General features: G+C 39.3%; 1 protein-coding gene across 1 annotated transcript in view; it reads right to left on the bottom strand.

The window, feature by feature from the left end:
* gabra4 (gamma-aminobutyric acid type A receptor subunit alpha4) overlaps positions 1-11,978 on the bottom strand; it is a 42,089-nt gene extending 30,111 nt beyond the window's left edge. Inside the window, exons 1-3 of the mRNA XM_014010326.1 lie at positions 11,569-11,978; positions 11,350-11,468; positions 5,475-5,542 (exon numbers count right to left, since the gene is read on the bottom strand). Of these exons, the coding sequence (XP_013865780.1) occupies positions 5,475-5,542; positions 11,350-11,468; positions 11,569-11,654 (273 nt within the window). The 5' untranslated portion in view covers positions 11,655-11,978. The remainder of the gene's footprint in view (positions 1-5,474; positions 5,543-11,349; positions 11,469-11,568) is intronic.
* Positions 11,979-13,142: the final 1,164 nt, after the last annotated feature.

The raw sequence follows: 13,142 nt of genomic DNA, 5'->3' as shown, positions 1-13,142 counted from the left end.
AACTTGCAGCTTTACCTTTCAAAGTAAATTAGAGAACATGAACACAGAACACAGAATAACTCAAAGACAAGTTAAGATGAGAACATATTCTAACACCCTCCCTTGTTCTCATCTTKTTTACATTCAAATATTTAATGTCCAAAAAACCATCCTTTAAATTTCAGAAATTTTGCTTTTGTTGCAGGTTTGGTTAAGATGTCAGCAAACATATTTTCAGATGGACAGTACATCACATTGATTTTTCCCTCTCTCAGTGCATCACGTATAAAATGATKCTTCACATCAATGTGTTTGGATCTCTGTCTGTTCACAGGGTTCTTACATAATGCAATGGCCCCTTGGTTATCGCCATGAAGCATTGTACAGCTGTACTTCTTGTTATCAATGCCATTTAAGAGTTGACTTAAATATAGACTTTCTTGTGTAGTKGCTGTTAACCCAATGTACTCAGCCTCACATGTGGAAAGAGCCACAGTTGGTTGTTTCTTGGATTTCCAGGAAATGGCTGGACCTTGTGGCGTTAAACTGAAACAATAGCCTGTGGTGCTGCGTCTGTCCTCTACTGAAGATGCCCAGTCAGAGTCACTGTACGCTATAAGGTTCAAGTCTTCATTGTTTCTCTTGAAACTTAGTTCATAGTCACAAGTACCTTTTAGATACCTCAAAACATGTTTAGCACTCACTAAATCCTCTATTATAGGTTTAGCTAATGTCTGGGATAGTTTGCTCACTATCCAACTGATGTCTGGTCTGGTGCAGGTCATGGCATAAATCAGACTACCTACTATCTCGCGATAGTTTGTAGGATTTATTTCTTTTGCTTCATCGCACTCATGATTTCTTTGTGATCAAGTCTTAGTTCGCATGGGGTCGATCTTGGTTTGCAGTCCAACATTCCATATTTTTCCAACATTTTCAGGATGTACTTCTTTTGGCTCATTTTTATTTCATCATCTTTTTGTTCAAAATGTATGCCTAAAAAATGTGATATTTTTCCTAAGTCCTTCATGTTAAACTTTGATTTCATTGTTTCTTTGAAACTGTCCAAAACCTCAATGCTGCTAGCAGCAATGATCAAGTCATCCACCCAGATGAGCACGATAACCGTGTCATTTTCTGTTTGTTTTCTGTACACACAATGATCAACTGGGTTCCTTTCAAAGTTGTTTTGTTCAAGATGATCGTTCAGGAGTTTGTACCAATTTCTCCCTGATTGTTTTAATCCATACAGAGATTTCTTTAATTTGTACACACATTTTTGTCCTGTTTCTGTCTGTTGTTCAAAACCCTCAGGCTGTTCCAAGTAAATTTCTTCTTCAATTGGGGCATGCAAATAAGCTGTTTTGACATCCATCTGATGTACTTTAAGGTTGTTCTGAACTTCTATCTGCATTAATGCTCGCACTGATGTTATGTTAGCTGTTGGAGCWAAAGTTTCATGGTAGTCTATACCTTCTGTTTGGCTGTAGCCTTTTGCTACATACTTTGAAAATCTCTTTTCCTTCATTTTCTTTAAGCGTATATACCCACTTCCCTCCAACTGTGTTCCTACCTTCTGGTAGAATGCTCAGTTCAAATGTTTCATTTTCTTTAAGCGAGTCAATTTCGTCCCTCATCGCCTGTCTCCATTTGTCTGCCTGTGGTGACTTCTGAGCCTCACTGAATGTTTGAGGGATACCAAACACAGCCCTGTAACCGTGATCAACAGTTATCTGTGTTGCATCTTTAGTTTTAGAATCTAATTGGTAATCTGCAAGGTATTTTGGGGGTCTTTTCTCTCTTTTTGGATAACGATTGCTTTACTTTGTTTGAGTTTGATCATCATCAATTTCACTCCCAGTGATATAATCTGAAAACTCTGCATTTTGAGTTTCCTGAAGAGTAACTTCRTCTTTGTCACTTGGGGTTACATTTTGGGTAACATCCTGGGTTAAGGGTGTTACATCATGTCCGTCTGTCTGCATCYGGTATCTATGATCCTGGGTCCCTACATCCCAAACATCTGTCTGTGTCTGTTGGTCAACACCATTTTCTTTGATGAACTTTACCAGCCTATGTCTYGAAACTTTTCTCACCTGTGGATGGTACACCAAATAAGCTGGGCTGTTCTTGCTGTACCCTAAAAACAGTCCTTTTTCCCCTCTTGAGTCTAGTTTCTTGTGGTGGTTGTTGTACGAGTAACACTCTGATCCAAATACCCACATGTTTGAAAGATCAGGCTTTCTTCRTGTCATCAAGAAATATGGGGTGTTTTTGGTTCTGTTACTATAACATCTGTTGCGAATGTGGGCAGCACACTGAACAGCATATGGCCACAGTTCTTTYGGTAAGCCCTTTTCTGATAACATACACCTTCCCATTTCAAAGAGCYTTCTCCACTGTCTCTCTGCTTTTCCGTTTTGGTGTGAGGAGTACGGTGACGACGTTTCATGTCTAATGCCTTTATCTCTGAGTAGTGTTTGAAAATCATTACATGRGTACTCGGTACCATTGTCAGACCTAAAACACTTAACATTACCATAGGGTGCACAGTCTGCCAGAAACTGTTTTGTTGCTTTAGTCACATCACTTTTGTTTTTCAGAAAGTAGACTGCAATAGATCCTGAGAAGTCATCAGTAAAGGAAATAGCATACCMYTGTCCTTCTAAGCCTATAGGGTCAATAGGTCCTGCTAGGTCAGTATGAACTAACTCTAGTGGCTTGCTCGTTTTAACATCTGACTCTTTGTTTCTGCTGTTGATAAATTTCCCTTCTGTACAGATGTTACACTCCATCTTACTGTTGTCAGTGACCTTCATTCCTTCTACCACATTTTMTAATTTCAGAACATCAGCCATGTTGCAYTGRCCTAATATTTCATGCCARGTTTTCAGATCACAAGCTAGCTTCACTTTATCTCTGTTCATCATGTCATTTAAGTTTTCCTCAATGCATCCTTCATTATTGCTTTTCATTCTCAGGTAATACAGTTTCTCATGTGTCTCAATAGGGAACACAGTTCCATCTTTGCTCAGCAGTTCATTCTGCCCATCTGTAAATGTTACACTGGCTCCATTYGCTGTAGCTGATATCACAGAAAATATGCTCTGTGGGTAGGATGGGATGAATAAAGCATTTTTCATAGTAACTTTAACATACCTCCCCTTTGAATTCAACAGTTCAATCTGTGCATCACCACGCTTCAGTGCAACATTGTTCATCTTCTTRCCATCTGCCAGTTCCATGTAGTGTCTACTTGGGTCAAAAGTCTTGTCAATWCTTGTGAACAGCTCCTCATCAGTGATGATGTGTGATGTGGCTCCACAGTCCACCATTATTCCATTAAGCTTGATGTTGTCAGGCAGAAGATTCTGGCTGACTTTGAACACCATGGTTTGGTCCTCCACATGGTTGTCCTGCATGTCTGAAGTCTGCTTGGCATCATCTTTCCGTTTCGATCTTCTTCTGCATGTCTCGTCACTATGAGTTGTACTTCTGTGGTAACTGCACCATTTTGGCGCGGTCTTTTGGCGGCAGTCTTTCGCCATGTGCCCGCGCTGTCCACAGTTGTAGCAGTTTACAGTTGTCATGTCCACTTTCATTACATTATCTGACTTCGGTTTGCTTTCAAACTTTTCTGTCTCTTCGTAGCTTTGAAGTCTGCTCTTAAACTGAGTGAACGTCAAGTCTTCACTGCTCTGTGTTGTGTGAATAGCAAAAGGCTTGTGTGATTCTGGGATCCCTTTCAGAATCATTGCTATTATTAATCCATCACTAATAACCTCTTTTGCATTTCTCAGAGACGTTATTGCTTTTTCAGCACYTAAAACATAGTCTGTCACTGTTTCGCCGGGTTCTTTTAACAGGGACGTGAGCTCTGTGTAAAGGGCGATGATCCTGGGCTTACCCTGGCTGGCGTAATGGCCGCGTAATATCTGCAGAGCTTTCTTCCCATCGTCGGDGGCATCTCTCATCACCAACGACAGGCTCTTATCATCGAGGACCTGGATTAGTTCCGCGTAACATTCCGCGTTGTTCTCTTCGTCTGGGTCCACGGTAGATAGGATGGTGTCTTTTAAGCCTAGCGTTCTCAAGTAAGCGAGGAACTTTACCTCCCAAAGTTCACAGTTGTTTTCGTCTCCGTTGAAAACTAGTCTATCCCATCGTCCTCCCGTGCGATGCCTGGGCCCATAACCTGTTGGGTTTTCTTGTTCAGTACTCATTTTTAAAATGAATCACACTTCTTTTCGTTAGATAGCTGTGTTCACTTTATTGCTAACGTACAACCTTCAGTTTCTTTTCGTTAGATAGCTGTGTTCACTTTACTGCTAACACACAACCTTCAGTTAACTTCATCTCTACTTCTCTTTATTAGAACAGTGCTGCCTTTTCACAAGAACTCACTCTCATTGCCCCCTTGTGGACAACAGCAGTACAACATGCACATAAACAAAGTGACAGGATACAGAACTTGCAGCTTTACCTTTCAAAGTAAATTAGAGAACATGAACACAGAACACAGAATAACTCAAAGACAAGTTAAGATGAGAACATATTCTAACATAATTAAATAAGTAAACCAGGTAATGGCAGGCGCAAAAATGGCAACATCCAAAATACATCAGAAATTCATGCAAATGAGCAAATTCTTTGAGATTCTGCTTTTTATACTGGATTCAATTTTGTGTCAAATCCATAATTTCTGCATTGTAATTTTTACTTTTTTTTTTTTTTTGTAAACCTGGAAAATTTTTCCACCTACCCTCGTAATATACTCGCGTAACCCAAGGGGTGCTTGTGCCCCTGGTTGGGAATCATTGTGCTACAGTTTGTCCTGCTGGAGTGTGATGTGATTTGTGTCACACAGGTGTGATGGAGTGAGTTCAATCCAATAGGATGTCAGAATGGTAAATATTTACACTTCTCATCAATGACAATCAAATTCACTCTATCCATGGGCTCCATGTGTCTGGATAGATTTATATTTATTAATTTTTTTCTGAACAATGAAAAGATGAAATAAAAACAATTCAAAGTTAAATAGAAATGAAATACTTTTTGCATTTTTAAAAAGTAAGGAGTAGAAAGTACAGACAACTGAATTAAAATGTAAGAAGTAGAAGTAAAAAGTAGGCTGAAAAATAATTACTCCACTAAAGTATTAATGACCAAAATTACTACTTAAGTAAAGTAACAAKGTTTTTGTACTTAGTTACTTGACACCTCTGATAATTGGATATCTAGCCAATTTATTACAACAAATGAAAAATACCTGGGTTGGACTTTAAAAAGTCAGATTTGTCACATTCAGATTGTCATAAAAATCTAATATGGGTTGGATGTAAGCGAAAAATCTAATTTGGTTCACTTTTGCCTGCAGTGTGAACATAGCTGTAGAGACATGTTTCACTCCACAAAACAAGAGTGAATGTCTTGTTGTGTTTAAGCTTAAAACGTTAAAATATTGAGGGTGAGAGTTGAGTGTGGGTACAAACCATTTCAACATCTGAAACAGGCCCAAAACTTGTCACATAGATGTCAGTCTTGACCTCAGTCACAGGACCTGTTAACAGTCAATCGGACAATAAGAGTTACATTCAATCACCAAATCTTCCTGAGTTGCATCGATATTTTACTTTCAAACAGAACTGAACCCTAATTCAGGGTTCAGTGTAAAACAGGGGTCTCCATCCTTTTTTTTCCTTAAGAGATACTTTTACAAAATGAAATTGTCAAAGAGCTACTTTTGGCAACATTTAATTTTAAACTTAAACTCAAACCACTGGAATAAGCTTGTTCTGCTTGAACATACACAAACAATATTGTCTTCAACTCACATGAAACCATCACAAAGAACACTGAGTTTACATGAATGTGCTTTTTGTGTTAATCAAAAGCTCGTGACCATAGATGAGGGTCGGAACGTACACCGACCGGTAAATCGAGAGCTTTGCCTTCTGGCTCAGCTCTCGCTTCACCACAACAGACCGGTACAACGCCTGCATCACTGCAGATGCAGCACCAATCATCCTGTTGATCTTCCGCTCCATTCTTCCCTCGTTCATGAACAAGTCTCCTCCACTTGGGACAGGACCTCCTCACAGACATGGAGAAGACACCCTACTCTTGGTAATGGTAATATATGAAATTTTTTGATGTACTGACAATAATAATGATGTTGTTGATAGTAATTATTTGATTTTTTGTATATATAAAATGGTGCATATAGGAAGGACATTGTTGAAGTATTGTAAAATAATTTTGAAGCTGAATTTTTGAAAAAAAATCTGAGATTGCCATTAATGTCCATATAGCTGCAAAAGTGAGAAAAATCTGTGTAATTTATGGACAACCCACACAACTTGACATGTATGTTGATATGTGATGCACAATTTTGAGGATTAGAGTTTTTCATTTTGGAAGTGGGCTGCTTAGACAAGTCACAGCTCGTCATTACCGTCTAAACTAGTGTTTTTCAACCTTTTTTGGGCCAGTGCCCCCTCTAATTCTTGCTGGATTTCAAAATCATTTAACTGGAAAAGTTGAAAAGAGACAAAGATAACATACTCAATATACTACTAAAATTTAGTGCAGCCAACCCATTCCATTGGCTGCTGTCCGTTGCGACCCCTCTCCTGCTCAGAATGCGAAACTAGAGTGGGTTTACGTGCCTACAGCTGTCTTAAATTGGACTCAATTGGGGGCTAAAACAAAGGCTCCTGCCCACTTCCACACTGAATTGAATGGTAAATGGTAAATGGACTGTACTTATTTCTATCCAACAGGATACTCAAAGCACTTTACAATCTGTGCCCTCATTTACCCATTCACACACATTAACCCTAAATCAATACTATTAGATCTCTCTATAAAGCTAATACAAGTAAATCAATCTATAGAGATTAATCAGTGCTTTAAACCATACTCATACACTGATGGAACAAACATTAAAGGCAGTGGGGTTTCAGTGTCTTAATTGCCCAGAGACACTTCAACATGTGTCAGAATGGTGGGGAAACCACCAACTCTCGCATTAGCGAAAAGACCACCCTAACCACTCAGTCACAGCCATCTCCAAATAAATTGTCCTAGGCTGATGTTATGAACTGAAACAGACTTTGTCATGGTTGCAGGTAGAAACCAGGAACTGCTTCTCACCTCTTCAGAATGAAGTTGAAAATCACCTGACAGATGAGGCGAATAGTCCGCTGTCATCTCATGATAAAGTTCATCGGTCATCAAACTCTGACAAAAGTCATTCTGTTTTTGTCCAGACTCAAAGAAATAATCAGATTTGGAAACTCCACTTCTTCATTCTCTCACTGCCAGCTGATTAGAGATGCTGTTCTGAGTTACCGATGCTGAACTGCTCCGTCGGAGGCAACATCTGATCCTGCTGGTTTGGGAAGTGCCGCATCCTTGTTGCTGGGCCCCCCAGCATCTCCAACAGATTGGGTAATTAACTCATCTGTACTCTGACAATAAATGTTCTTAAATTCAGATCAAAACACAAGAAGTATGAACATGATGTGGAATCTGAGCATCCAGAGATCTTGTCATTGGTAACTCGATCATTTGTTGGTACCAGCACTCACTCTCTGGAGGAAAAACTGCTGACTTTATTGTGTTTGAATTGTTGGCCACTACAGTAGAGAGTCTGGGGAAACAATGTGTTCTGTCTGGCTCCATTCACTCCATGACTAAAACCTCTGAACGTTTTAGTCGTCTTTTTAGTTCACACTTGTGGTTGAAGAAATTTACTGATGCTATTGGAATTGGTTTTATTACTCATTTTGACTCATTTTGGACCAGACAAGATCATTTTAGACTGCATCTTCACAGAAAGAGAACTGAGATCTTGATGCGTAATTTTATGCTTTTTTATTGCATTTAGTCTTGATGTGTTTTTTCACATCATGACCCTGCTCAGTCTTGTATTGTATTCTAGCTTTGTTTTATGCACAGGGGGTCCTGCTGTTGTTGCTCCTATCGTTTCCTTATGTTCTAATATTTCTGTCAGAGTTAGTGAGAGAAAGTGTTTATGCTCTGTTTGCTCCCACTACCATCATAGAAGGTACAGATATTTGAGAACCTTCAGGAGGGCTTCATCTATTTTAATCACTGTAAAAACTGTTCCTGCTTCTTATTGCAGTAGCTCGCTGTTAAAGGGGCAATATCATGTAAAATCAATTTTTTTGAGTTTTATATCATGTTATGATGTTATACTCTCATAAAAACATGCCCAAAGCCTTGCTCTGACTCATTCATGCATGTTTGAGAAATCCTGCAGCGTTTTTAGGAAGCCATGATAAGGAGCAAAATGACAAGTGGGGGCCAGAAACGCCCAGATGTGTTTTTAAGCCGAACTTCCTCATGGCAGAGCGCACCCCCTCCCCACACACCCTGCCCATGACTCCTGCAGGCCCTCGGGTCAAAGTGAAAGTGAAACCTAACTGTCTGCTGAGCTCTCAAAATTAGTCACACATTCAAAACACTGCACCATTATTCACCTAGTTCACCTCCGTAACTTCTGTACTGTCACACTTACAGCAAAACCACATAAAATAAGAAAATAGCACATTTCTCACCATTGCTTTATGTTCACTGGTGAAGCTCGTTGACTTCAGGTCTCACAGCCTCCCAGGAAGATAGTTTTAGACCAACTGTTTAAACTGTTTAATCCAACTCAGCTCCAGGCACGTGATCTGGCTTTGCTCTCTGCTGGTTTTGCTCTTCTTTTATAGTCAAACTCAAGGATTATCTTCTCTTTTTCTCAGTCCTCTTAAAAGGTGGCTTATCTCATCAGTCCAAATAAAAAACATTCCAACTTCACCTGAACTGATAAGCTGAACATGGTTTGAGTGTAGCCCACTGTTAAGATGTTTTGCTAGGTAGCCGCCCACACAGGCTGTGGGAACTGAGTGGTGCTTTCAAGTGCTTTCATATTTTAAATTTGGCTATGTAAACAATAAAAATGATTAAAATAAATAAATAAACTCTCTTTCACGTTCTCTCATTCACTTCATTTTGAGTGCTTTTTACTTGGTTTTCGTCTGCATTGGTGGTGTAAACCTTTTTCACAAGCAAATGCCCCCCAAAAGCCTCACAATGCCCCCTGTAATACTCTAAACGCTCCCCAAGTAATTTTTCAGTTGCCTGACAGGTTGTTACACAGACAATCACAGTGTAATATGACACTTTTTTAAAACCTCTGAAACCAAACCTATGGAAAAGATGCTTATTTGAACAAATTTGTATTGCAGCCAGCATACACTCTCATCCATGGTTGAGTCAACTTACAGCTTCTGGTCTTGTCACTAATTTTCATACATTTTAATTGGTTGGTGCTCATTTGGCTCATCTTTAGACCAGTCAGGACAAAGACTTTTGCCATTTTCTCCTTTCTCCACGCTCTCTCACTGTTGTCATGTTGGATACCATATCACAGCAAAAGCAAGAGTGTTAAAAATTCAGTGTTAAACTTTTGGGTGTTGTTTTAACACCCCCTAGTGTTATTTTAATACTGTCTGACTACACTCACACCCYGTGTTGGTGTTAATTCACAATGTTGATTTCCTCAGTGTTGTCTCAACACTGGACAGTGTTAAATAAGCTCCGCCCACAGTTAAGTCTTATATAACATTTAACAGTGTTGCTATATGACACCATGCAGTGTTGAAAAAGTTTTRAGAAAAGCCCCGCCTTCTTCCACCTCATGTCAGACAGACCAGCATTTACCCAGCATTCCTTGCTGAGAAATCTTGCAGAAATTATGTTTTTACATGTTTATGACCYTTAAAGACGTTCATGAGAGTAAAAATTAGTTTTTCAGGTTAGTTTTCTTGTTCAGTTTGATCAAGTTGTTCAACTTTAAGTTTATGTTATTGGACATAAATCAACACCATGAGTGAGAGTTACGTCCTGGTGTGTGAAGAGTGACTCCATTATGCTTTTCTAATAACTACTAAGTAGTGTTACAAAAAGTTAATATTAGCTCTGAGTTAAATTTACACTCTTAATTTCATGGTGTATTGACACCGTGTGGTATCTGTTAACCTTTATAATACCACAATTTCCATTGATAATAATAATGTACTGGTGATACTTTTAACACTATATTTTAACACAGTTGAAATGTTAATGTGACACCCAGTATTGTTGAATAATTAGCACTGGTTGGTGTTAAATTAACAAAGAAATGGGTGTTAAAATTTAACACTTTCACAAATGTTATTTTAACACCAGTGAGTGTGGACACATATAGACACTTTGTTGGTGTTAAAATTAACACTGTGGGTGTTAAATTGATAACTGGTTGACAGGACATTATTTCAAAAATGACCAGACTGTCGATTGAAATTGTTTGTCCAAATTGAAGTTGTTCAAAGAGAGCAAGTAACATGTCAGCTAGGAATTGTTTAGAATTTTCTTCACAGAAATCTATTTCAAAATGGACATACAAATAATTTTAAACCTGTTTTCATGCCTGTTTCACGGTCTGTGACCCATCAGGACCCTCGAGTGCTGTATAGATTTCTGCATTTAGTACAGGAGGAAAAAATAACTTCAAAAATGTCATCCTGTTGGAGCTTTTTTTTTTTTTAATCACTGAACGACTGTCAAATCACAGAGTGAACAACTTCATATGGACATTTGTAACAGGCTGCTTTGCACAGGAAACCAGCAGGCAGGTCTGTCTCTTCGAAAAAAGCAGGTTCTTTAAAAGCAGTTATAGAAGAAACATATTTTAGCAATCATTCTTCTACATATGAACAGGATTATATAAGTGCTCTCAGTCTCGTGTGCAAATCCTCAGCGCTCCTCTTCAGAAGGTTAATCTGTTTCAGTGAAAAGACTCATGTGTTGTTAAATTATACAGCAACGTGATTTTGAGCTAATAAAATGTCCAGGAAGGATGTCAGGCAGTGATTTCATATGATCAAATAAAGTGACTTCACTTTGTTTGTTTGTTTGTTTGTTTGTTTGTTTTTAAATCACACAGAACTTTAAGTAATATTTAAACGTTTTGGTTTCCTTTATTTAGACAGCTTGCAGTGCTTCAAGATCAATATAATTTAACATAAAGGTGTTTTTGTTCTCTTTAGTGGGTTTAGAGTATTATTATGTGTTCCATATCATAAACAAGTTACAGTAGGCATGGGAGTTATTCTTAAAATGTGCTTATGATGGCTCCATTGGGAAAATGTCATAAATTTTCTCAGTAGGATTTTGGAGCTTTTGCATTCTTTCTGCTTGAGCTAAAAAGCATAAAACTATATCCCATCTTCTAATTTTAAGACTTCCAAAACTTGGACCGTATTTTTTTCTAATATTAATTCTGTGCTCAAAAATTCCATTTCTCTTAAATACCTCCGAATCCAGGTCGCAGTCTGTTGTCATAGCCGTCCAGAAGCCGGTCCAAAATCCAAGTGAAATTCTTCGGATAGATCTTTTCATCCCTCTTTGTTTGTCCACAGATTTTCTTCACACTATAATTGAGGGGAATAAAGGCAGTAACTTCAGCACCAAAATCGAGTCACCTCCGAGTGGGGGAGGGTGGATTCAGCACCCCACAGGACAGACACTCACCAAGTCGTCAAACACAAAAAGTAGAGAAGGATCCGAATAAAGGCGGGTGGCGTCACTGTCACCATCTCCTTCTTGGCAGGCACCATCCTTGCATGCCATACTTCAGTCCTCTTCACATCTCAGCCCGCCAGCTGCTGCCTGTGTCCGGGGGAAACAGAGAGGAGGCGAGGCGGGCTCCTGCTGTCTCTCCGCTGGCGGCACACACGGATGCGCGTGCACACACACACACACACACACGGATGAGCGTGCACACACACACTTACACACACACACCTTCACCTCCTCCCCTCCAACACTGGTCACCTCTCATCCGGATCAACGTTGCTGCCGCCGGCAGAAAGAAAGTGTCCTCTCCCCTCTGTCTCCCTTTTTGTTCTCCTCCTCTCAGATTTAACAGCTTCTGACTTCATCCTGCTGCTAAAAATCCAAAGTCAGCCTTCCTTCCAATAAAAATATTTTTCACTCATATTTCACTTTTACAATTTTTTTAGGGGTAATTATATGACAAAGTTAAAGTGAAGGTTTAAAAAAATAATATCTTGCTGTTTTTTGCCAGAAAATTTGTAATCTTTTTGTCAAAATATCCATGTGTGAAACTGACATTAAAGGTTAAATAATGGCAGTAACTGCTGAAATTTTTTGAAAACTGAAATTGTTTGAAGACAGCAGTGATTCCCGTTGGAAGTGCATGGATCCACTCAGGCTAGGCTGGCTAGTTCAAGCAGCACTACTTCCAAAGCAAATTTTCCCATCTTAACTCCAACTGTCTAAATTTCATTACAGTTTATGTAAATGTTAACCTTTATGTTGCGTTCACACCAAATGTGATTTCAGGGTCAAAATCGTGCACGTTCAGGTCAGACACGAGTCAAAAATGCTCTTGAAGCTCTTGAAGCGCTTGACGCGTGTCTAGAGACCCCGCTTCTGCCGGTCTCTCCTCCTCTGTTGGTCTCTGTTTAATGTCGGATGAAATAAAGAAAGTGGCTTTGCTTTATTTAATGAGAGCAGGAGAACGTCGTGCTCATCAGTTAATTAATTCATAATTAATTCACCAAATAATACAGAGACGTTCTGAGTTTGGTGGGTTTCACCACCATGGAGATGCGAGCTAATGAGGCTCACTTTCAGAACTTATTTTGTCCCGAGTCGAGTTTGATGTGCCACTGACCCGCATCGGTGCTGATATCTCCTGCCAGGACACCGACTACAGGCACTTGGTTTCAGCTAAAGAGCTCCTGTCCGTCTGTCTCAGGTTAGTGGACATCATTCAGGAAACTGTCCCGTCGGACAATATGTCACTACACAACACAGTGGAGTCTCTCTGATTGGTCGATGCGCCTTGTCGAGCTGCAAAAGTTCAGATTTTCCAACTCACTCAAATTGCTGAAATCATACAGCAGGTAAAATAAGTATTGAACACGTCACCATTTTTCTCAGTAAATATATTACTAGAGGTGATAATGACATGAAATTTTCACCAGATGTTGGTAACAACCCAAGTGATCCATACATACAAAGAAATCAAACCATAAGTGTCCAGAAATGTCCATAAACCTAGAGTTGTGGGTTTGAGC

Source organism: Austrofundulus limnaeus, unplaced genomic scaffold, assembly GCF_001266775.1.
Source record: "Austrofundulus limnaeus strain Quisiro unplaced genomic scaffold, Austrofundulus_limnaeus-1.0 Scaffold68, whole genome shotgun sequence".
In the NCBI taxonomy this organism is placed as follows: Eukaryota; Metazoa; Chordata; class Actinopteri; order Cyprinodontiformes; family Rivulidae; genus Austrofundulus; species Austrofundulus limnaeus.
Note: the sequence above shows the minus strand (reverse complement) of the source record. Positions and strands in the feature narration are given on the sequence as shown.